The sequence below is a fragment of the Heterocephalus glaber genome, unplaced genomic scaffold, assembly GCF_053883595.1.
Source record: "Heterocephalus glaber isolate CG9 unplaced genomic scaffold, H.glaber_assembly_v1.0 deba00000738, whole genome shotgun sequence".
Classification (NCBI taxonomy): Eukaryota; Metazoa; Chordata; class Mammalia; order Rodentia; family Bathyergidae; genus Heterocephalus; species Heterocephalus glaber.
This window is the reverse complement of record NW_028258161.1, coordinates 4,999,013-5,022,193: the sequence shown is the minus strand read 5'-3', so window position 1 is coordinate 5,022,193 and position 23,181 is coordinate 4,999,013. Positions and strand designations below refer to the sequence as shown.

Below are 23,181 nucleotides of genomic sequence, written 5' to 3'. Positions count from 1 at the left end.
TCATTTTTTTTTTCCTTTTTGATCATGCCTTGTTTCTTTCAGGCTGTGCTTTGCTCTGAGTGACTCCATCTGATAAAGCAGAAACCTGCTCCATTGTGAGGAGAGCCTCCAAATGTTGAGGCAGAATGACTTAGTAACTCATCAGTGGAAATACATAATCCCCAGATGTTGCATACACCAAACTCAACAATAAAAACAACTCCAAGCTACACGGCACAATTTTAAAGCCTACACTAATAAATTAATCTCACTGATAAAAAATTGCCACTTACCAGATTAAATTTGGGACACATGGACATATGATTTATCTACATTATATCAAAAAACACAGGCCCATGATTTTATCACACACACAAAAGACCAAAAAACAATGAAACTTCCTCACCTGGATTACATAAAAAGAGGGATACCCAGCACTGGGGTATAGTGATGTCACACTCAGCAGATCACCTGGCGAGTGCATTACAAGGTTGATAGACTATTAGCTTCAGTTTTCTGTCCCCCATCTTCAGCTCATCTTGATCTTCCCACTTCACATGGCTCACTCAACTGTCTACTTTCCAGACTCAGGCTTTCACAAGTTCTGCACTCTTAACAAGCCCTGAACCTTCTTGGAGAAGCTCTGCCTGGTTTGTAATCTTATCCAGCCACCTGTGGTGAGTTCTCACATCTCTGTAGACTGCCTTGGTTTTCAGTTCTTCTCTTAGAATCTTGAAGACACTGTTAATCATTTCTTAGGCCTGTGAATTTTTGTGTGAATTGCGATGTGTGACTTAAGGGTAGTATATACTAGCAATTAAACTTGAAATTTAAGAAAATCCTTTGACTGCCTGGCTTCTTTGGCTACAAATTGAACCAACAGGACCTTTGCCACTGGCTAAACATTGGGCTGCCTTGAAAATTCCTCTGGTGGATTAATTAGTCCACCACCTTTAAATTCAGCCTCCCACAAGTCTTATGATGTGGGCAAAATGGAGACAAATTCTGTCCCAGAATGTAACACACAAATGGAGCTAGTCAATTCACCAATGGAGTCCTCATTCCCAACTGAAACCTCTTGAGCCTGGCCTTTACTGTCCACATTCCAATCAGCATTCTGATCTTCTGAGCTACGACCAATACTGCCCATCAAGCTCTGTTTACAATATTCTAGGGCTTCGCAAGCTGCATCTCCAAACTTTTCTAAATTCCTCCCACAAACTAGTTCCAAAGGTTTCTGAACCATATGGTCAGGTACAGTCATAGCAATGAACTCGCTCTTAGTACTAATTTTCTGCATTAGTCCCTTTCCTGTCACTGGGACAAAATACTCAACACCTACAACTAATGAAAGAGAAATGGTTATGTGGCTTACAGAATACATATGGCTGGCTATGGTTGGCTGGAATAAGACAGAGATATCGTGGTAGAAGGGTATGGCAGAGGAAAGCTGCTCAAATCATGGCAGCCAGAAAGCAGAGAATGAAGAGAAGTGGCAGAGACAATAATACACCTTTCTGGGTCATGCCCACTGTGATCCATCTCTCCTGATTAGGCCCCATCTATTAACAGGACATTCAGCTATGAACTTGTCAATGTATTAATCTACCGATTAGTGTAGTGCCCCATTGATTCAATCATCTTCCAAACCCCCACTCCTGAACATATGAGAATTTGGGGGGACATTTTTGTTCTAAACTATAACAATGGGCATGAATTTCCTTTCAACCATGTGGAAAACCTCTTAGAACTAGACAGAAGTAATAACTTCACAATCTTGTGAATGCACCTATGCCCCTGAGTTGTTCACTTGATATGGTTAAAGACTAATTTTATGGTATATAAATATCACTTCAATTTTAAAATATACTGTATTTATATCTGTTAGCTTCCTATTACTACACAACAAATTACCACAAATTTAGTATCTTAAGAAAATTATAACAGCTTAGCTCACAGTTCTGTAGCTCAGAAATCCAGGTGTGCTCAGATGGGTTCTCTGCTTTGGGTTTCACAGCTCAAAACAAAGATGTTTACGTAGCTGAGCTCTTCTTTGGAGGCTTTGAGGAAGAATACACTTCCAAGCTTATTGGGTGTTTCAGCAGAGTTCATTTCCCTCTAATTTAGGACTAGGATCCCTCCTCCTTCTTTGCTGTCAGCCAGGAGTTAGTCTCAGGTTACATGCATTCCTTGGCATATAGTCTTCTCCAGCATAGCACATCAAATCTTTTTCACTTTTTAAATCTGACTTCCTCTTCTACTGCACAAGGAGGAGAAAATTCTGTTTTTAAAAGGCTCACGTGTTTAGACTGAACCCAGCTTGTTAACCCCACTTTGACCATAAAATTTTATATAGTCACATTTGATGAGTATGATCTCACTAAATTTAGAAGTTCCACCCCACAGTCAAATGGATAGAGGTTATAAAAGGGCAAGGGTCATTTTGGGTCCTTACAATTCTGCCTGTCATGACCTCTTCAACAGAAATAATAATAACAGTAATAATAAGTAAATTGATAATAAATAAGTAAACATTTTCTACCCAATTCAAGAACAACTATTGTTTATACTCAGCCTCATTGCAAAGAGGATTGGAAGTGATTTATGCCAAAGAAAAGTTACAGAATCAGTGATTTATGGATTAATACAGTTCAAGTCTGCAAGCCTTAGGGGAAGAAAGGATGAGCTGCTTTTAACAGGTAAGGCTCTTTCTCTTGCTGAGGCTTCCTGGCTTTCTCTTTCTTCTCTTCTACTAAAGTAGTGAATGCAAATGCAAATGCAAAGCAACTGTCAAGAGGACCACTGGCATTCTCTCTGTGGTCATGGTAAGAAGCAGGTACTATGTTTAGTGGGAGTTTAGGGAACTAGATAATTGTATGATATAGTTCTGAAATTCTCGACCTTTTTGGTCTCAAGATTCTTGTTACTGAGGCCCCTAAAGACCTTTGATTTGGGTGGGTTATACTTCTTGATATTTATCACATGATCAATTAAACCTGGAACGTTTTTAAAGTACAAGGACACACAAGTATACATTCTCTTAGCCTACAGAGTGATAATGTCATCCCACATTATACAGCCTCTGGGTGTAAAAGGAAATAAAACTATGATTAGGAAAATAGTTTCGATCTTGTGGAAACTGAAAAGGTTCCAAGGGCCTCCATGGCTTCCTGGGCCACTCTTTGACAAGAATCAGTGAGAGACATAAATACCACGAATTGTATTTCTTCACAGATTGATCAACTCACATATTTTAGTGCATTCACTTGTGTGGTCATGGAGACAAATCTTTGCCTTTGTTAGTATCTTGTTCCATCTGCAAACTCATTTTTGTTGCTGATGTTTGCAAAAAGTGTGATTTGCTCTCACAGGTTCAGAATTGAGGTAGGCAAATCACAACATACAAGGAGAACTGTTTTAAATGGTGCAGCTTTGTCTGCAGTGGATTGGGACAGAGTCAGCAGAGAGTGGAGTAGAGAGGCACTGAGAGAGAAGGAAAAGCACTAGAGATTCTTATCACTCACTGCCCTTGCAAACTATGCCAAGACTTTTTTTTTTTTTGCTGTTTCGTTTTAAAGTGAAGAAATTAATCAAATGATTGCTTAATGACTCAGGATTTTGGACTTTCCTTCTCATCCATTGGCCATTCTGTACAATTACGTGTTTCTCTGTTCTTTATATTCTGCTCGCGAAAACTTGTGACGAAATAAAGCTGAAAGGCTTTCGGGGAACTTCACGGTCCTCGGGTTTAGTGCCTAGCTAGTCCACTCTTCTCACAACATGTGTTCTACTTTCTTATACTCTGTCTCGGCGTAAACGCACCGAGAGCTGAGATCCTGGGACCCCCGCGTCTTTCTAGGGCTGATAAATAGAGTTTAAAACCTGAAAGGAGAGGGAAGGTTTAGCATTCTCCGCGCCAAAGTCAAATCGAAGCCTGGCTTTGGCCACTGCGAGTCTCCGGGAGGAGGGCGGTGACTGTGACTGAAGGGTGACCGTGGGGCAAGCTCTTCCGAGGCGGAGCTCCAGGTGGCGTCCCAGAGCAGGATGACGGTTGAAAGCTTCGCGAACCAGAGGGAGTCGCCCGACAAGCCGCAACACCAGCCTCCGACCCTGCATCAGCCTTCTGACGCGCCGCCGCGACCGCTGGCCCGCCTCTTGACCAATAGAGGCCAATCGCATTTCAGGCCTTCGCGGTGATTGGCTTCTAGTCGTGCGGGGGCGGGGACCCGTGGGGCTCCGCCCCGGGCGTCTGCGCGTCCTGCGGCGACAGGCGGTGGCCGGCGCCCGTTTTCGGCAGGGAGGGCTGGGCAGCCTCCGGGGGCTCTCGCCTCGGATGGATGTTCCTCGCCCGGTGTCCCGGCGGGCAGCGGCGGCGGCGGCCACCATGCTCCTGCGCACCGCCCGCGTGCCGCGCGAGTGCTGGTTCCTGCCCACCGCGCTGCTGTGTGCCTACGGCTTCTTCGCCAGCCTGCGGCCGTCGGAGCCCTTCCTGACGCCCTACCTGCTGGGGCCGAGCAAGAACCTGACCGAGCGGCAGGTGAGCGGGCGGGGCACCCCGGCGGCAGCTGCGGGCGGCGTCAGAGACTCAGCCGGGCTCTGCCGGGACTGGTCCCGCGGTTCCTGCAACGCGCGGGGGGCGATGTTTTGATGAAGAAGTGAAAACAGCGAGCTGTACTTTGGAGAAGCAAGAGGTTCAGTAAATACTCACTGCCTGAAAGTCGGTAACCGCTGCCCTTCTGCTAGGGTCTTCCCTCCACCTCCCACACTCCCTGCCTTCCTGTCCTCCTTTGGTTGACCTTTTACAGGATGAGTGTGCTCCGTCAAAGAAGGACAGGGCAGGACAGGAATCTGTGCCTTCATGTGCCTGATTCTTAAATACGTGAGGTTGTATCCAAGGATATACTGCTCCTCCCTCCTGAGCCCCATCTCCTGTGATAAATGCAGACGATATCGCATAATTGGCTCCTAATTATCGTTTTTCTTGTATTATGGATTGTTATTTCACATACATTAGCTTTGCTTCTCAACTACAAGGTAAGATCTTTAAAGGTTCTGTACCTGCCGTGATGCTTAGGGTAATTGAAAGCATGTAGTTCACGATCAAGAACTTCTTGTTGCTTGACTTACTGGAGATAAGGGTTTTTAAGTACTTCTGACGTGCGTAATGCTTTTTAGAAATTTATTTAACTGGTGAAGTGCGTAGTTAATCCCAACACTTGCTTTCTGCACAACAAAGACTATATGAATGGACAAACAAATTAAACCCACAGCGCTACCACAAAGCCCAAATAAGACAAATTTAATAAGCCTTTCGTTGCATATCACAAAGGTGAGAGCTTAAGTCTGATATTCTTTGCCCTGCTCTCAGCTGAATGAGCACAGGTTAACTGTACCTTTTTTCCTACACTCCCTTTTCCCCTCACCCTGCCTCCCTGCCCCAGTTGCTGTAAAATACTCTTCCCATTTAAACCATATTCTTCCTGGTTTGTTAGTATTCAGTCGCCTCTATTGAGTAGGAAGTCAGTACCCCAGCATAACAGGCCAGAGCTGGAGTTGGCACTACTAGAGTCATTTGCAGACTGGCAGGATATAATCACTCCCTCCAGTTTGTTGCTGCAGTGTGCCTTCATTTCCAAGGGCATTTGAGAGGGAATTGAGAGTCATTTTGGTTGCTGGATTCATTTGAGTAATGTTTCACTGTAGCAACTTTTACCCAAACCTCAGACCATCTGTTTCTGTCTTACTGATCCTTACACAAGGGACTGTTAATAGTTATTATCTATTTGAATTTTGATACTTGTTAAAATGAAAGATAAAAGGGAAAGAATGAATTCTTGTGAACGGAATTATTTCACAAGAAAAAATTGCTGCACCGATAGGAGAACATTTGATTCTGGAGATTCAAAAAACCACTGAATCTGAAGCAGAAATGCTAACTGCTTGTGAGCACGGTGACAGAGTTTCATAGGAGCTGTCATGTGATCTGCACAGTTTGTGTATCTTGAGGCACAGAAAAGCACATTGTGGAGAAATATGCTGCTTGTGTTATTTCAAAGCGGATCTGTTGTCTCATGCCCTGGGATTGTGCCCTGGCTAGAGAATTGCTTTGTATGGTGAGCATGTGCTCTGTCTTATCAGAAAGCTTTCTAGGGTGAGTGAAATACATTCAGCGGGCTTGGAAATAAAGCAGGGATGCTAGGCCTAGTAAATATTTATTGATCATGTAATGAAAACAAAAACATGCATCTGTTATTGCAAATTAAGTGAAGGGAAGGGCGTTTGAAGAGAAATCTAGTGGTCTGGGACCTGAGGAGTGTTACTTGTGTTTGAGACTCTTGAGATCATGGGTGATTCTGTTGATTCTACACAGTAGGGCTCTGCTTGCCCTGTGGAGAACCCTAGATTTCTTTTGAGTAACTAATTTTGAGCGCTTGTTTTCAGCAATGGACAGTTAAATAAAATATATTACATGACTTTTTAGCAAAGCAAATACCAAGTCATGTGCAGTGAGATTTCTGTTGAAGTTTGCAGTTACCCCAGAAGAGCCAAATTGGATCATTTTAAATAGAGCTATTATTACCTAAGCGAGAAAGACAGTTTCCTCCATATTTCCACTCTCCAAGAATTTCTTTCTCAGGTTTTAGGGAAAGTATTAATTTTAAAAGTTACCTCTTTCTAAGTTTTAACCAGGTAAAAATTTGTATTCTAATTGTTGAAAAGCAAACTTTTAATAATGTTGTTTGATATTTAACCACTTTTTTTTTTAACCATTCCACATTCTGCTTGATATCCAGAGCCTTACCGAGTTTGATTTTTACCTCCTTGGTAGTGTTCTCTTTCACTACATCCTTTCTCCCCTTCCCACTTTGCAGCCTCACTCATACTAATCTTGTAATCATAAATCCGGCATAGCTACAAACTCTAACCTATTAGCCTGTATTTAAAGATGTGTTATCTGCCTAGAATTTTCCCATACATTTCTGTTGACATCTTTCTGTTAGCCTCTTTCTTGTCCTTCAAAATCTACCTCAAAGAATGAACCCCATATTTCCTATTTCTGCTGTAAATATTGTGTATATGTATACTCCTCACTAGGTTCAGAACTCCTGGAGAGCTGGCGCTTCATTTTATTCCTTATTGTTGACTCTGTACAGGTTGAGAACAGTGTTGTGCAAATAAAAGTTTAATTGAAACTTTCTAAAATAAAGTCTAAGTCTGAATTAGAGGTTAAAATTGAACTTTGTTTTCCTTGACTTTTTATATCTCAGAAGAAAGCACAAACAATCTTCAATCCAAAGAACTGAATAAAATAAAATCAGTTCCCTTTGATCACATGGCAGGTTTTACCTGAGGTGAGATGTGAGATCTGGACAGTGTCTCGTAAATGTCTGGACAGTGTTTAGGTCTAATAAAATATCTGTAATATGAACATTCTTGCCAGTAGGAAGATCCCCTTCCAGATTCAAAGTGTCTATCAAAGGAAGTGTTTTGCAGTGTAATCACTTAGCTTTGAGGACACTTTTGAAGACACTGGAGATTATATGGTCATTATCTCTTGACAGATGCCCTATAAAAGCACCTCCATGCAGATTGAGAAAGCTAGCACTGATATCAGAACTTGAAACATAATAGATCAGTAACAGTCTTCTGATGGAAGAAACGAGCATTTTAGTGTGGTAGATTCAGAATATCTGATTCTGAGTATTAGTTTCAGATCCTTCCTCTGCCAACCCTTGTTATGATAACTTTGGATAATTTACTTAATCTTTCTCTAAGGCCAGGTGTCCATTGTAAAATAGAGATTACCTTTTAGGACAGTTGTTGGGTTAATTGGGGGTAAATTAGGTAAAATGCTTAGCATAGTGTGTAGCACATCCATAGAGATTTTCTACTGTGAAACTGATAATGACAGTGGAGGAACATTTACCTTGGGTTGATGTCTTTTACAGGAGAAAATAACTGGTCTCTCAGAGTTAGTTGAAGAGAATCCATCTGGACTCTCCTGAAGCCCCATCCTAATACTCCCTTCTTTTTTCAGTTGGCATTGCAAGGCTAGTGAGTGTTACTTCCCCTCATCTTCATGATCTAACCTGTTGTTTTGTATTAAGAGTAGAATTAGACTTATGAATATTAGATATTTTAAATTGGTATTAAAGTATAGGATTTGGCAGTTAATCTAAATTTAGGGACAACTGTTACTAAAAGTTGAATAACCTGTCTAAGCAGAGACAATATTACCGGAGTGAAGAATCAGTCAAAGTCCTGAAACAAAAGAAAATAGGGTGTTGAAGAGAGCAATAGAGAAAATGTTTAATAAATGTTTCATTTAATTTTTATTAACAATAATTGTACATATTTATGCAGTGTGATATTTCAACATTTGCATACAGCATGCACTAATCAAATCAGGATAATTAGCATCCCCCTGTCTGTCATTTCATTATTTGGAGCCTTTGAGCTCCTCTCTTACAGTTATTCATAAAATATATAATAGGTTGTTGTGAGCTGTAGTCATCACTGTCCTGTGGACACCAAAATTTACATCTTCTATCTTAACTCTGTTTTCGCGCCCATTATCCATTCTCCCTTTTCCCACCCTCTCTCTCTCCCACCCTGTAGCAATCACTCTCTTATACATTCATGTCTACCTTTTTAGTTCGCACATGTGAGAGAGAATATGTATCTTTATCTGTCTGGGCCTGGCTTATTTCATGTAACATAATTGCCTCCCATTCCATCCATTTTGCTGCAGATGAGAGGACTTCATTCTTCTTATGGATGAATAATCCTCCTTCAGGTATATAAACCACATTTTTATTTATTTATAAATTAATTTTATTTGTACTCTTGATATACATAATGATCACATTGTACCTGTACTTAATATATCTTGATTCTTCTTTTTTTCCCCATTCCTTTCCCCTCCAACCCTTCTTCCTCTTCTTATTTATAAAAGCTTTGCTTGCTTTTTTCTGTTTTTTTTCCTTTCCCTTTCCTTCCATTCTCCCTCCCCCCTCACTTGTTCCCCTTCTCATCTGAACATATTCTTCCTACTTCCCAATATTCATCATCCATTTTGGCCCCTATTTACCCTTTCCGTTTGTCACACAAGAGAAACAGTGCGATATTTAAACATGTGTATCCGATTTATTTCACTTAAAAGTATGTTCTCAAGGTGCATCTCCATTTACCTAAAAATGCCTCAAGTGTATCCTTCTTTATGACTGAGTAGTACTCCATTGTATATAAGAACCACATTTTCTTTAGGTATTCATCTGTTGATAGACATCTGGGTTGTTTCCAAAATGTAAATTGTGCTAGTATAAACATGATACCACATTTTTAGCAGAGAACATTTTTATAGGTCTATTGGCCAGTAGCTTGGTGGCACTGTGTAGGGTGAAACGTGTTGGGGAACATGTGAAGGTTAAGAAACATCCTGAGTCAAACAGCAGGCAGTTTCAAATTTTAGAAAACTGGAGGAAAGTGGTATCTTTAAAAGCTTAGGCAAAAAGGGAGTGGGAAGTTGTTAATTGGAACCCAGTTGTGAAAAGCATGCACATCTTGAATCTCAAGGTTACCTTACCCACTTTGGTGTACTTTCTAGTGCAGGCTGTATTCTGCTGTGGTCACACCAGCTACAGACACTTCGTTCCTCATTTGCTAACATTTGCACCTTTGGAATAAGAATCATTTCTACAGTTCTCGATTCTTCTTTCATACATGCATTCAGATGCAGCAGTTTCCTGATCAAGGGGTGGATGCTGATTTGCAAGCCCAAATTAACCAAAATTCATGAAAGCAAGGCCGTTAAATAGGTCACATGTGATTCAAGGGCAGTCATAAATCAAGTCTGGAATATATTTCAGAAAATGGGGGCTATGTTTTCCTTTTATAGTTGTGCTCGGTACTGGCAAGAGATTTCACCACATTTATTTATTTTCTAAAAATCTTTAAAAAAAAGCTCATTTCACACTTGGGTGAATTGAGATATACATGACAGTTAAATAGAAAATTACCCTCAGACAGTGTCAAAGTCTAGCATTGGATTGCTGTTTTGCAAACTGTTTAGTTTCTTACTAAGACTACTTTCCAACAAGCACTTAAAAAGTGAAGCTGCTAATCTGGACTTTGAAATTATCACGTAAAAACTGACTTACTTAAGTACTTGCTAGACAGTGGATTCAGTGTAAAAAGAAAGAAAAATCATCTGCAGAGATTGCTGTTGAAAGAATGGGAATGATAGTCCATAATTGTTCATTCACATTGCCGCAGGGGGGTTGCCTTTCAGCCATAATCCTTTAGTTTGTGAATAAAACAGATTCTCTCATTTAATCCTTGCAACAAATGACCCTGTCAAGATAGGTTTTACCCATCTTTACTGATAGTGGAGAGTAAGGCTGAGGAAAACTAAAGAACCTTAACTACACAGTTCCCAATTTACAGCAATTCAACTTGGCAATATTTCACTTTTAGGGTAGAACAAAGGCAATACACATTCAGTAGAAGTTATACTCCAGATTTTGAATTTTTATCTGTTTCCTGGGCTACCAGTTTGTGCTCCTGTACTCCTGTGGGATATGCGGTGAGCTGCCACTCCCAACTAGCTATGCAATCCCAAGGGGAAATAATTCATTCTGCTGTGTACTGTGTTGCTAATCTATGATATGTGATAGGTTATGGGTATTAAATACATTTTTACTTATATATTTTCACCTTACATGAGTGCATCAGGAATTACCCCATCATAAGTTAAGGAGCATCTCTAGTTACACAGCAAGTAACAGAACTAAAATTCTTTTTGATTTGAAGCTTACTTTTAAAATTATTTCTGTTCTCTCCCAATTTAAAAATTCGCGGTAGAAATAAAATAGCAGTACTGATATACTTATTACCATATACAGAAGGGTGATTATCACTAAAATTGTATCATAGATCACATAGACAGAAGAAAGAATTTTGAATGTTCTCATCACAAAGAAATGAAAATGTCTGAGATGATGAATAACCTAAATGTTCTGAGCTGATCATTTCACAATGTATACATGGACCATACTATATACCATACCCCATAAATGTGTAGTTATCTGTCAGTTAAAAATAAATTTTTAAAAAGAAAAAACTTTTTTCTTCATATTACAAATAAGTAAAAAGATCATAAAAATTACCTGCCATTCAGAGAAAATCATTCTGTCAATGTTAGGATAGATTTGCCCTTTTTTCCTATTCCTCTGCCCCCTGACAAAATATAACTTACAATCAGAAAAACTTAACCAAACAGGAGGATTGAAACTCCCCGTCCTGTGCCTAGAAGGAAGAACTGACAATGATTGAATTTGAAAACACTGATTGTCCTGTGTCTTCTAAACAGAATGCGGTTAGGTTGTACAGATAAATGTCGGGTCTGTCTTTTTAACCTTGTAAGGCAATGGTTCTCAACCCTGGCTCCTATTGAAATCTGGGAGGTTTTTAAAATTTGGCATGGCATCCAGATTTTGTAAAGCTTCTTGGGAGATGTTGTGAACCAGTCTGATGAGTTAATTGGGAACACTGGCACATACAAAGGATATCAAGAGAACCTTGAATATTGTCATAGAAGTAACATCTGCTTCAACAAAATCGTTCTAGATAAAGAAGTCTTTAAGCTAAGCCCAGATGAATGGGAAGGCTTTTATTAGGAAAAAGGAGATGGAGTGGAGACAGAGAAGGATGTCCATATAATTAACTGAACTATTATTATTGAGATTTCGTTGGTTAGAGATATTGAAAGTGTTAGTACATTGTTCTCTAGGAATAAGTTCTTTATAAATAGTCAGGTGTTTTTTTTTTTTTTTTGAGCTAAATCCTCGGCCCAGGTCTTTTGATCATTAATGGGTTTTTATTCTCTTTTTGCTAGGTCTTCAATGAAATTTATCCAGTATGGACTTACTCTTACCTGGTGCTGCTGTTTCCTGTGTTCCTCGCCACGGACTACCTCCGTTATAAACCTGTTGTCCTGCTGCAGGGATTCAGCCTTATTGTTACATGGTTCATGCTGCTCTATGCCCAGGGACTGCTGGCCATTAAGTTCTTGGAATTCTTCTATGGCATCGCCACGGCCACTGAAATTGCCTATTACTCTTACATCTACAGTGTAGTAGACCTGGGCATGTACCAGAAGGTCACAAGTTACTGTCGAAGCGCCACGTTAGTGGGCTTCACAGTGGGTTCTGTCCTAGGACAAATCCTTGTCTCGGTGGCAGGCTGGTCCCTGTTCAGCTTGAATGTCGTCTCTCTCACCTGTGTTTCTGTGGCTTTTGCTGTGGCCTGGTTTCTGCCTATGCCACAGAAGAGCCTCTTCTTTCATCACGTTCCTTCATCCTGCCAGGGAATGAATGGCATCAAGGTACAAAATGGCAGCATTGTTACTGACACATCTGCTTCTAACCACCTTCCGGGGTGGGAGGACATTGAGTCAAAAATTCCTTTAAATCTGGAGGAGCCTGCCACGGAGGAACCAGTAAGCTCAGCCTTGAATTTTTTGTAATTACAGTTTGTGGGGGGCGAGGGGGGGGTGGCTAATGGTGGTAACACAGACAGGAACTCCTTCTTGATAGATCTTGTATTCATTTGGATTCAGGTTTTATTCTGGGTTGGTTTGTTGGCTCATTCATTCATTCATTCATTCAAAGTACAACTGATTTGTGTTAGGGACAACAAACTTATTTTCCCCTAAAGTGCTTGAAAGTCATCCTGGCATAGCATTATGTATTCATTTCAGCAATGTCTAGAATTTCAGAGGCTGTGTCTCCTGAATGTTTCTATCACCACTGCTTGAGGTACAGAGAAAGCGCTCACATTTTTTTGCTAGTAGCTGAGTGTGACAGTACATACCTGTAATTCCAGCACTCAGGAGGCTGAGGCAGAAGGATCACCATGAGTTCATGGGCTACATAGTGAGTTCAAGGCCAGCCTGAACTATATACTGAGGCCTTGTCTCAAAAAAAAAAAAAAATCAGATTTTTTGCTAAATGAGTAGATGAAAATGTTTCATCTGATAAATGTATCATCTGTACTTCTAGGTTCTGAACCAATGTTCAAAGTATTTGAAGATAGTCACTTTCCTTTTCTGTGCTAGAAATGATACATTTTATTTATCCTTCCAAAGTGAAGTAGTAATGAATAATGCAGAGGAAGAGAATCACAAGAGAAAAATTTAAGCTGATAATGGAGTAAATATTAAAAGTATAATAGTAAAGCTACCTCTTAGGACAAAGTAGTATGGTGTTTAAAATACTTCATACTTTCATTCTTTGTGGCCAGGAAGATTAATTGCCTCCCCAGCCACTTACCTTTTTTTATTACTTTATTAATAGACGTTTCTTTGTTTGTTTTTTCCCTGCTGTTACAAGCTCTGAAGGGCAAAGCTCATTCCAAGCACACTGAATCAGTTTGAGTTTTTCTGAAACATGTTTGGAAATAAGCCTATTAACATTCATACTTGGCCTGTGGGCTTCGTCAGACATAACACCAAGCTCCATGAGTTTTGTGGGCCCAGTGAGTCGTGGTTCTCTACGTGGAGTTAACCCAGTGGTTAACCCAACCCTCTAGTGTCCTCAGTGAAAACTACTGTCTTGCTTACTCCCATTCTTCACCGTAGGTTACTAGTTGGAATTTAGGTTATCGTTCCAAGGAGTCTGTTTGACACTCATGACACTCACTGTTGACTACCAGAGCACCTGTGGGCGGCATTAGTCAACATGACCAGGGACTGAGTATCGGTGAAATACTGATTCTCATAGTTTGCTAGGTGACACTGGAAGGTCAAAAAGGGGTAGTTAGGGGAGGGAAGAAATATAATCATTTGACAGACCTCCTATAGTAGAAAAATATGGGAGTTCTTTTGTGGTTCAAATGTATTATAATGGCTTTGGCTAAAAATAATATGTACATATATGTGATAGTATATATGAATAAGACATTTTAAATATTAACACTAAGCATAGTTTTAAAGATTCTTGTAGACTGGTGAGTTTCAAACTTTAATTTTTATATCAGGTCACTGCCTATTAAATCAATTTTATTATTCATTGATGAGTTGTGATCTGCAGTGTAAACAACTATCTCCTAGACCAATTTGAAATTTATCATGTACAGATACACAAAATATCAGTTTTTTACATACTGAAGAATTACAAAGTGTTAAAAATGACAGGTTAGAGAGCAGTCTGAGCATCTTAGAAAGGGTTAGGGCTCATCAACCCTCTCATCTAGGTAAGAATTGGGATGAGAGATTAGCAATTTATGCAGAATTGCACAAGTAGTAGTCCTAAACATATTTTAAGAGCATATGTGAAGTCCACTTCTCACTATACTTTGCTCTGTAAGATGTTTCACTAGGCTGGCAACATTGTCAGAACCATCCAGTTGGCTATCGTGTAGGCAAAATTAGGGTTCAAGTCAGTTCTGTGATGTCGAGGGCTCAGCTGCTACTGACTTAGCAAGTGGGTGTGGCTGCTTGGTACCTGGACTCAGTGGCCCTAAAGGAAAGTCGGGTGTGGATATTGGACGTCACAGCCATTTTAAACTAACAGAATCCACAATTAAACCATAAGTATAGCTGAGGTCATTCTTGCAAAGTGGGTAGATAGGCAGGTAGTTTAATGTGGATTTTATAGAAAGGGAAAATGAAGTAGGAGGAGTCTAAGTGATAATCCTGTCCACAAGTTACCTTAGAGTATTTTAAGTTCTTTTCAGAGAAAACCTGTTCCTTTGGAGCAGAGGTTGCTGACACTACAGGAAGAAGACCAGCAATTTTCTTTCACAATTGGAACTAGACTCACCCTTGGCTTCTATCTGGACCTGACATATTTTGAATTCTTCATTAAAAATGATTCAGGGTGCTGGGGGTGAAGCGCAGTACTAGAGCACTTGGCCTAGAGTATATGAGCTTCAGGTTTTATCCTCAGCACCACACACAAAGATCCAAATTAAATACTTCAGCAAGGGGACTGGCATGCCATTAAGACTTAATAGATGTGGGCCGGGGATTTAGCTCAGTGGGTTTGCCGCCGGCTGTGCAAGCACAAGGGCCCGAGTTCCATCCCCAGTAAAGACTTCATAGATGTTCTCTTAATGTGGCCATGCATCTATTTGTAGACTGAATACCTTTTTATTTTTTATTGTTTTTTGGTACTGGGGATCGAACTTGTGTCCTTGCGCTTGCGCAGCAGGTGGTGAAACCACTGAGCTAAATCTGAGGCAGGCAGCAGAACCACTGAGCTAAATCCCCGGCCCCTACTGAGCTAAATCTGAACACCTTTTAGTAAGCATCTTTTGTGTGTATGCATGTTTGAATTCTATAAAATAATGAGATCAGCACAATTAGTAGTGCTACTCTGGAATTTAATAATGTCATTTCTATTGGCAAAGTATAACATGTTTTAAAGAACAAGAAGTTCAAGTCCCAGTTAGAAAACTTCTTGGGCAAGTTATTCTGTGCAGTTAGGGGCCGGGGATTTAGCTCAGTGGTTCTGCCACCTGCCTCGCAAGCACAAGGACCTGAGTTCAATCCCTGGTACCAAAAAAAAAAAAAAAAAAAAAAGGAAGAAGAAGAAAAAAAATTCTGTGCAGTTAGTTTCCTGATTCATATATCTATTGTTTTGATTATTAAATGAGACAATATGAGGCTTTCAAATGAATGTGCATAGTAAGTTCTTAATACATGGTAATTGGTGTTACTAATATTGTTATTAGACATGAATAATCAAGAACAGCTCTGTATCTTTACTGTAGCTTATCATTTATAAGGTTGTAAAGAGTCATCTCCCCCCCTTAAAAAGGCTAAATATAATTTGCTAGTGAGTTTATATTTTATTTATATGAAATAAGCAGTTAGTTTATATAAGGAAAAAGAAAATAGGGTTTGCACACTAATTGCTCTCTGCACAACTGTTTGCATTCTGTTCCCTTTGCTGCATAGGATCCCAAGCCGGACCGCCTCCTTGTGTTGAAGGTACTGTGGAATGACTTCCTGATGTGCTACTCCTCCCGTCCCCTGCTCTGCTGGTCTGTGTGGTGGGCCCTCTCCACCTGTGGCTATTTCCAAGTCATCAACTACGCCCAGGGCCTGTGGGAGACCGTGATGCCTTCTCGCCATGCTGCTATCTACAATGGTGGGGTGGAGGCCATTTCAACCTTATTGGGTAAGTGAAGCAGGATGGTAGCGGGTAGAGTGGGAAGAGTCCTGGTAGGTAAGCCAACCATGACTAACTCTCCTCTCCCAAACCTGAAGCAGCTCCAAAGATTAATTTGTTTAAGGTCTGATTTTATAATTTAGGAGGACTTGGAAGTACTTGAGTGATGGAGGACGTTGACTGGCAACTTTGAATTAATTTATGTTTTGGAGAAGCCTAACATAATTGTTTTCTTTGCTTGTCCACAAGTTTCTCTTACCTATGTATTTACTGAATGATTTTGTCATTTGATGTGAATTTTAAGTAGTAATATATTATGGTTTTTAACAATAATAACTAATATCTGTTTGTTTTGTTTTGTCTTGTTTTTGGTACCAGGGATCGAACTTAGGACCTTGCGCTTGTGAGGCAGGTGGTGGAACCACTGGCTAAATCCCTGGCCCCTAGTAACTAATATCTGTTGAGTAAGATGTGGTAGACTTTATCATGAGATAGGTGCAGTTATTATTGCCATTTTTTAATAAATAGAAACTTTGGACAGGTAGGTTAATAATTTACCTAACATCATGTACATGGAAAGTAGTGAAGTCAAGATTTGAACTTGGGCAGGGTGGCTTCAGAGCCTGTGTACTAGACATCAGACCATATTGTCCCTTTCTGATTTGTTGCCCTGCATCATAATAAAATCTTATTGGAAGGTTCTATATGATATCTGTCTGGCACTGAGAAAGCACTCCATGTATTTTAACTCTCGTCATTTTATCAAAGGGTAGAGAAGCCCTAGATTGCTCTTAGGTCCGAAGGAGAGATGACTCACCCTGCCAAGTTGCCCACTTAGAAGCAGTGGTTCTTTTTCACTTCTGCCTTGCATCAACCCCGCAGTCTTCTCCTTGGCAGTACACCTGGGTCTCTGTCCTCCTTTTCCATCTCATTGCCACCTGCCCTAGTTCAGTCTCTCACTGTCCCTCAGTGGCTCCATGTTACTTATTCTGTCAAAAACAAAATTTTCAAGTTTCAAGGTCCACCATAATCTTGAGCTATCCAATTTATAAGCTTAAAGATTTAAAATTTTAATAGTAATGAATTTTGTAATTTATCGAAATAGTATCTATTTAGTAAGATAACTAGATCACTTTTTTTGTCTTGTAGGTGCTATCGCTGTGTTTGCAATTGGTTACATAAAAATATCCTGGTCAACGTGGGGAGAGATTACATTATCCCTGTGCTCCCTCCTGATTGCTGCTGCAGTGTATGTCATGGACACGGTGGTTAACATCTGGGCGTGCTACACATCCTATGTCATCTTCAGAATCATCTACATGTTACTCATCACAATAGCAACGTATGTATTCTGGCTCAAAGAAACATTAGGAAAAGTTGTGACAGGACACATTTGTTAATTTCTTTACAAACCAAGAAATTAAAATGTCTAGGTGAAAGGGACAAACGGGAGGAGGCATTTTATTATATGTGCATTATCAGTTTTTCTCTTCTGGAAGCACTTAGACAAAGTTGGCCTATTCCCTTGTTTGTACATTACTATTGTTTTCAGATGTTTGCATGAGATTTATGTTTAGCCACAACTTTCCCCCTTGGTTAGGAAGAAAATTGCCAGTACAAAAAAGGGACTGTGCTTCACATTTAGAGTAAAAATTGCAACTGTCCAACAAGCGATTTTAATCTATTCATTCTTCTTTTTCTTTTGCAAAAAGGTTTCAGATTGCTGCAAACCTCAGCATGGAACGCTATGCCCTGGTGTTTGGTGTCAACACCTTCATTGCCCTGGCACTGCAGACCCTGCTCACTCTGATTGTGGTGGATGCCAGTGGCCTTGGCTTAGATATCACCACTCAAGTAAGTTCTCTCCCTTGGCCCTAAAAGTAGCCTCATGTGGTCAGGATAACAGAAGTGGGGCATGATTAATAAAAACAAATGCACAGCTGGGTGCAGGTCACACCCCTGTATGCCCAGCTACTCATGAGGGCAAGCAGGAGGATCACAAGTTCAAGGCCCAGGTCTTTACTCATGCTAGGCAAGTGCTCTGCCACTGAGTGTAGCCCAGTCATCCTTTATCTATGCCTGGAATACTGTGTCTCAGGTTTGAGATGCCCTGTTTCATCTCACAGCGTAGTCTTCTCCCTTCTTTACTTAAAGCACCCCTCACCTGAATACTAACATAATGACTTGCTATTGACAGGCAGCATTATGGTTCTTAACACATGACCTGCTGTAGAAATGGTGGCTTTAATAACAGGATTTTGTGACCTCTTCTGACATTAACTGCTGTAAGAGGCTTCCTATAAAAGTGTATCCAGGTTTGAAATAACCTGGCTCAGAGATTTAAGGCTACATTCTTAATTGAACCTTTGAACCGCTTTATAAGTATTATGAATATGTGAGTTCTAAATATTTAGTAAGTTCTTTTAAGGAGTAGTAAATGATGAAGTTATTGATAAACTATCGTCACATTTTTAAAAATCGTCTTAGAAAAGATTCTTATGTTTTAAAAAAGGCGATCCTGTAATGGAATAGAGTTGGCCTCTACTGCCCTCTTCTGGGAAAGCCTAGAAGTTCTGATCATCAGAAGTTGGTTTAATGTACCCACCTACTAGTTTAAGGATATAGGCCATGACTCATTTAAACAATAACAGCAACAACAATAAAAAACAATAATGTTAACAGCATTAACATTATGCTCATAAATATTTGCATGCATGATCTCATTGACTCCTCCCAGCAGCCCTGTGAGGTGTGAATTGTTAGGAAGTCTGTTGTAAATGAAGCAGTCCAGATCAGAAATTAAGTATTGCAGCAAGATCACAGAGCTAGTAAGGAATGAAGCCACACTCAGAGAGTCAGATTTTAGTACTACCATGCTGGACTGCTGCTTTGTATCTTCAGTCCTTGACACATAGTGTGTGGATGGAATGTTTTTTGGCTTTTTTAGACAAGGTCTTCCTTTGTCGCCCAGCCCAGGCTGGTCTATGTTGCCCTGGGCTCAAGCAGTTCTCCTGCCTCAGCCTTTGGAGTTGGTGGAACTATGGGCATGCCCCACCACATTTGGTGCAATGTTTTTTGAAGTATGTCTAAGAAACTTAGTATATCTTTAATTACATAGAGTATATTCTAATTGACTGTTCTGTCGTTACTCCTTCTCTGCCTCTTAGTTCCTGATCTACGCCAGCTATTTTGCACTCATCGCTGTGGTTTTCCTGATTGGTGGTGCAGTCAGTGTTGCGAAGAAATGTAGAAAGCAGGAAGATCCAGAGTCAAGTTCTCAAGTAACCACTTCATAAGGCATTGCTGAAGAGCTGCTTCTTACAGCAAAATCTCAGCACAGCAACTGCCTGGATGTATTTAATATTTTTAAGGTTTAGACAAATATTTATGAATGTGCATTTCATGGCTTCAAAGCAGCTGCTCAACTAATCCCTTGTATTCTTGGGGTATCGTGATACTGTTGAGACAAGCCAGAAGTGAAGTTTCTTTCATGGAGTATTTATGAGAGCTAATTCAAGGATGACTTTTATCTGATTCAAAAGCGAACTTGATTTTGAAAACCAAGTAATCAAGAGCAATCAAGCAGCACATAGTGTTGTATACTTGATTAGTGACCAAGTTTGATTTTTGTAGATCATGCACATCTAAATCCACTTAGCCAGACTCTTGTCCTGGTGGGACCAGGGCTTCACAGAGGCCACAGGATATTGTAATTTATGATAGAAATACGTTCTGTCAGCACCTGCATCAGTTGACCTTCATTCTGATTTCTGTGTTACTCATGTGCATTTGAGTTTCTACAGATGAATGTTGTTCCTGTGACTGGCAATATTTGCTCTGGTCTAATGTCCTATAAGGAGTATGTGTCATTTCTAATTTTAAGTTATTTTTAGAAAATTCATTGTATGAATGTTCTTGGTTCCCATCTTTACCATTATGTATTGTGTAAACTTTTCTTTAGAAGTACATTTTTGCATAATTCTTATGCTTCCCAGAGAAGCTCATTTAGTAAGAAAAGAAGGCAAGTTTTAGAGCCTGCTTATATCTAAATGAAGAGACCTAATCAGAAAACTTAGGTTGGCTTGTCTATAATACTTCAGTGTGGAAGACTATTAATTCCATGATAAAAATCATACATGGGCTAAAGATACAACTAGCCCATTTTGTATTTGGAGTCCCTTTTATTTCCGAAATGAAATGAAAATGTCTTTTTCTTTAAAATAACCGCATTCCCATTTATAGCTTTTGTATTATTTTGATTTTCTTGTTCAAGATAAAGATGTCAGTAGGAGTTGGATTATTCCAAGGCCTTTTTCATAAACTGAGCCTCTTTCTAATTATTTCAGTGGGGTCTCTGATTCCTGTATTTTTGTACCTTAAATCTGCCCTGTTTCTAAGGGTGGATCATCTTGAATATTTGCTTAATTAAAAGTTGCTAGCAACTCCATTTCCACATTAACTTGAAAAAAATACTGTTCTATATGCATTTAATCCTGCAATCAGTAGGGATTGCTAATATTTGTGAGACATGAAAACTATTTCAAAGCCAACTTTGTTGCCTTACTGTACAAAGCATGTAGGTAGGTAGGTGCTTTTAACTGGGGTGTTAACTTTTTTAGAATGACCCAGCTCAACAATGGTAATAATAGTGTCAAGATTGCAGAATTGACATACTCATTTGGTTTAAGCGGGGATCTTAGAAGCAAAACAGGTGAGAATAAGAATATGTCATTCCCATTCACTTTCCTTAATAGTTAAGGGAAAGGAAAGGAATACTAGCTGAGGAAGGGAAGGAGAAGTATGTCATAAAAGTACCAACTTCTAATTTTATATTGTCTCCTTTTTTGTTGCTTTCTTTTTGCTCCGTAAAAAACTGTCCACAAACAATCAGAAAAATCATGTTTGAACCAGTGGGCCAGTTATTAAAAGCTGTTTAATTTTTCCTAGAAAACTCCACTACAGAATGACTTTTTAGAAGAAAAATTTCAACAAGCCCTGAAGTCTTTCTGTGAAGTGACCAGTTTTGAACTTTGAAGATAAATAATTGCTGTAAATTCCTTTTGATTTTCTTTTTCCAAGTTCATCGTCCTTGGTAATTTCATTCATGGAAAAAAATCTTATAATAACTACAACAAAAAGAGAAAAATCATGTTTGAGGGATTTAATTTTTTAAAAAATAAAATGGCCTATGGTACAATCAAATTGTTCACATTACCAAAGGAATATATCCCTTGAATTTAATCCACAGTTTGTGGCACCCAGCCAGAGCCTTGACCTATTTAAGAAAAGAGTATGTTGCCATCTTGGTGTATGGCCATAGAATGCTGAATCCAACATGCTAGTTGTACTATATGCAGTTTTGAAAAGAAGTGAAAATAATTTATTGTACTTTTTATTCAATTCTGTATAGATTATAAAATTATTTTATTAAATATTACACAGTATATTTTCCCTTTTAATCAAAATTATTTTAAATGTATCTTGTGCTTCAGCAGGAGCTTTATATGTTTAAATGTTTTCATAATTTTTCCTCAAAGTTCATATGAAACCTTCCCCTCAAATAGCTTTTAACTTTTAGTCATCCTATTAATTCTTCCATTGCTTTTGACCTTACACTGGACTCCTTCTCCTTACTTCTGTTGTTACCTTTTTTTTCCCTAGCACCATATTCAGCCGTTGATATTTCTTGGTCTTCCATCTTGGTACCTCTCATACCTCTTCTCTGGAAACTGAAAAGACCACCACTCCCTTTAATGCTAACTGAATTTTTTAAATAAAGACGATTAAAGCAAGGGCTGAAAGTACTAGCTTGTTTTGAAACTCCATACCCTCTTTATTTTACCCCCAAATACTCTTTTTTTTTTTTTTTAATAATTTTTTTTTTTTTTTTTGTACCGGGGATCGAACTCCGGTCCTTGTGCTTGTGCAGCAGGCGGCGAAACCACTGAACTAAATCCCCGGCCTCCCAAATACTCTTATACCCAGTGAAGTATCTTCTTGCCATCAGTTGAGAATCATTTTACATTATGTCCCAGAAGCCAAATCAATCTTTTTGTCATTATATTAATGCTTTTTATTATTTTTAGTAGTAGTAGTAGTTTTTTAATATCTCATTCCAAAACCTACTTAAGCAAGGCATTTCATTGGTTATCACCAAAGACCTAGAAAATTTTCATGCAAAAACAAAATTTCAACATAGTTTTCTATCCCTCTAGTTACATTTCCTGTGTCTTATCTACCTTTCAGATTATAAGCCTTCTGAGCAGGGACCATATCTTCTATTTGTCATTTGTTGCAAAACACATTCTTGTGCTCTATGAGTATTGAATTATATAAATGGTATTTGATGGACTTAGCCAACCTGCCAATGCAATTGCTAAATGCCCATCATTTTTTTTAAAGTACATCATCATGAAACATTAAAATTTCTATTAATGAGATCTAGTATACTGGTATTGTGTTTGATAAAAAATGACATCTTTTTTTTAACTTGTAACGTCACCATATTTAATTTTTCTTAACATTTGCTTGTACTTTGGGAAGGGCATTTTTGAACATTTTTGATTCTTGAAAGAGAACCTGTACTACTTGGTCTACTTTTCTTTGTAATGCTGTGAGAAGAGATTTCAAATTAAGAGGTTTGCTGTTCAAAGCAGTGATATGTTAGGAAAGCCATTCCATTGAGCTTCAGTTTATTCATCCATAAAGGAGGTACCTCACAGTTGTAAGAAACGAGAACATATTTGAAAGCACCGAGGAAGCATTGAGAAATTAATTCATATCCCTTGCCCTACATTTATAGTTAATTTGGAGCTACTGATTTCAAAATTGCCCTCTTGAAAAAAAAAACACCTCAATGTTCCAATCAAAATCATCAAGGCTTTTAATATGGTCCCCTTATTTTTAACTCATATTTCAGAGTATGTCCGGGTACTCAAAAATGAAAAGATCATGGCTCCCATCCTCAAGGAACTTAATGTGTGTGGAGAAGCTAAGTAGAAAGGATAATAAGCGAGGGACGCAATTT

General features: G+C 39.2%; 1 protein-coding gene and 1 long non-coding RNA gene across 3 annotated transcripts in view; one reads left to right on the top strand and one right to left on the bottom strand.

The window, feature by feature from the left end:
- Positions 1-4,227: 4,227 nt before the first annotated feature.
- On the top strand, positions 4,228-22,599 carry Slc19a2 (solute carrier family 19 member 2). 2 transcript variants are annotated; one of them, XM_004865225.3, is made up of 7 exons: positions 4,228-4,516; positions 11,876-12,478; positions 15,941-16,163; positions 17,304-17,496; positions 17,867-18,008; positions 19,322-19,435; positions 21,102-22,599. In XM_004865225.3, exons 1-7 carry the CDS (start codon positions 4,313-4,315, stop codon positions 21,186-21,188), a joined length of 1,566 nt encoding a protein of 521 aa, XP_004865282.1. In that variant the 5' UTR covers positions 4,228-4,312; the 3' UTR covers positions 21,189-22,599. The 2 variants fall into 2 exon arrangements, with proteins under 2 accessions (XP_004865282.1, XP_004865283.1); XM_004865226.4 differs by having other exon boundaries at positions 4,231-4,516; positions 19,322-22,599.
- The window catches only part of LOC147829129 (uncharacterized), a 36,042-nt gene continuing 29,256 nt past the window's right edge, over positions 16,396-23,181 (bottom strand). Inside the window, exon 3 of the long non-coding RNA XR_015449529.1 lies at positions 16,396-17,143. This is a non-coding gene — a long non-coding RNA (uncharacterized LOC147829129). The remainder of the gene's footprint in view (positions 17,144-23,181) is intronic.

What these genes read in the sequence shown, in the direction of transcription:
- Slc19a2 (XM_004865225.3), top strand. Translation starts at nt 4,313, where the DNA reads ATGGATGTTCCTCGCCCGGTGTCCCGGCGGGCAGCGGCGGCGGCGGCC. An exon ending in AGCCTGCCACGGAGGAACCA is followed by an intron (nt 12,479 to 15,940) that starts GTAAGCTCAGCC and finishes TTTGCTGCATAG; the next exon opens with GATCCCAAGCCGGACCGCCT. An exon ending in GGCCATTTCAACCTTATTGG is followed by an intron (nt 16,164 to 17,303) that starts GTAAGTGAAGCA and finishes TTTGTCTTGTAG; the next exon opens with GTGCTATCGCTGTGTTTGCA.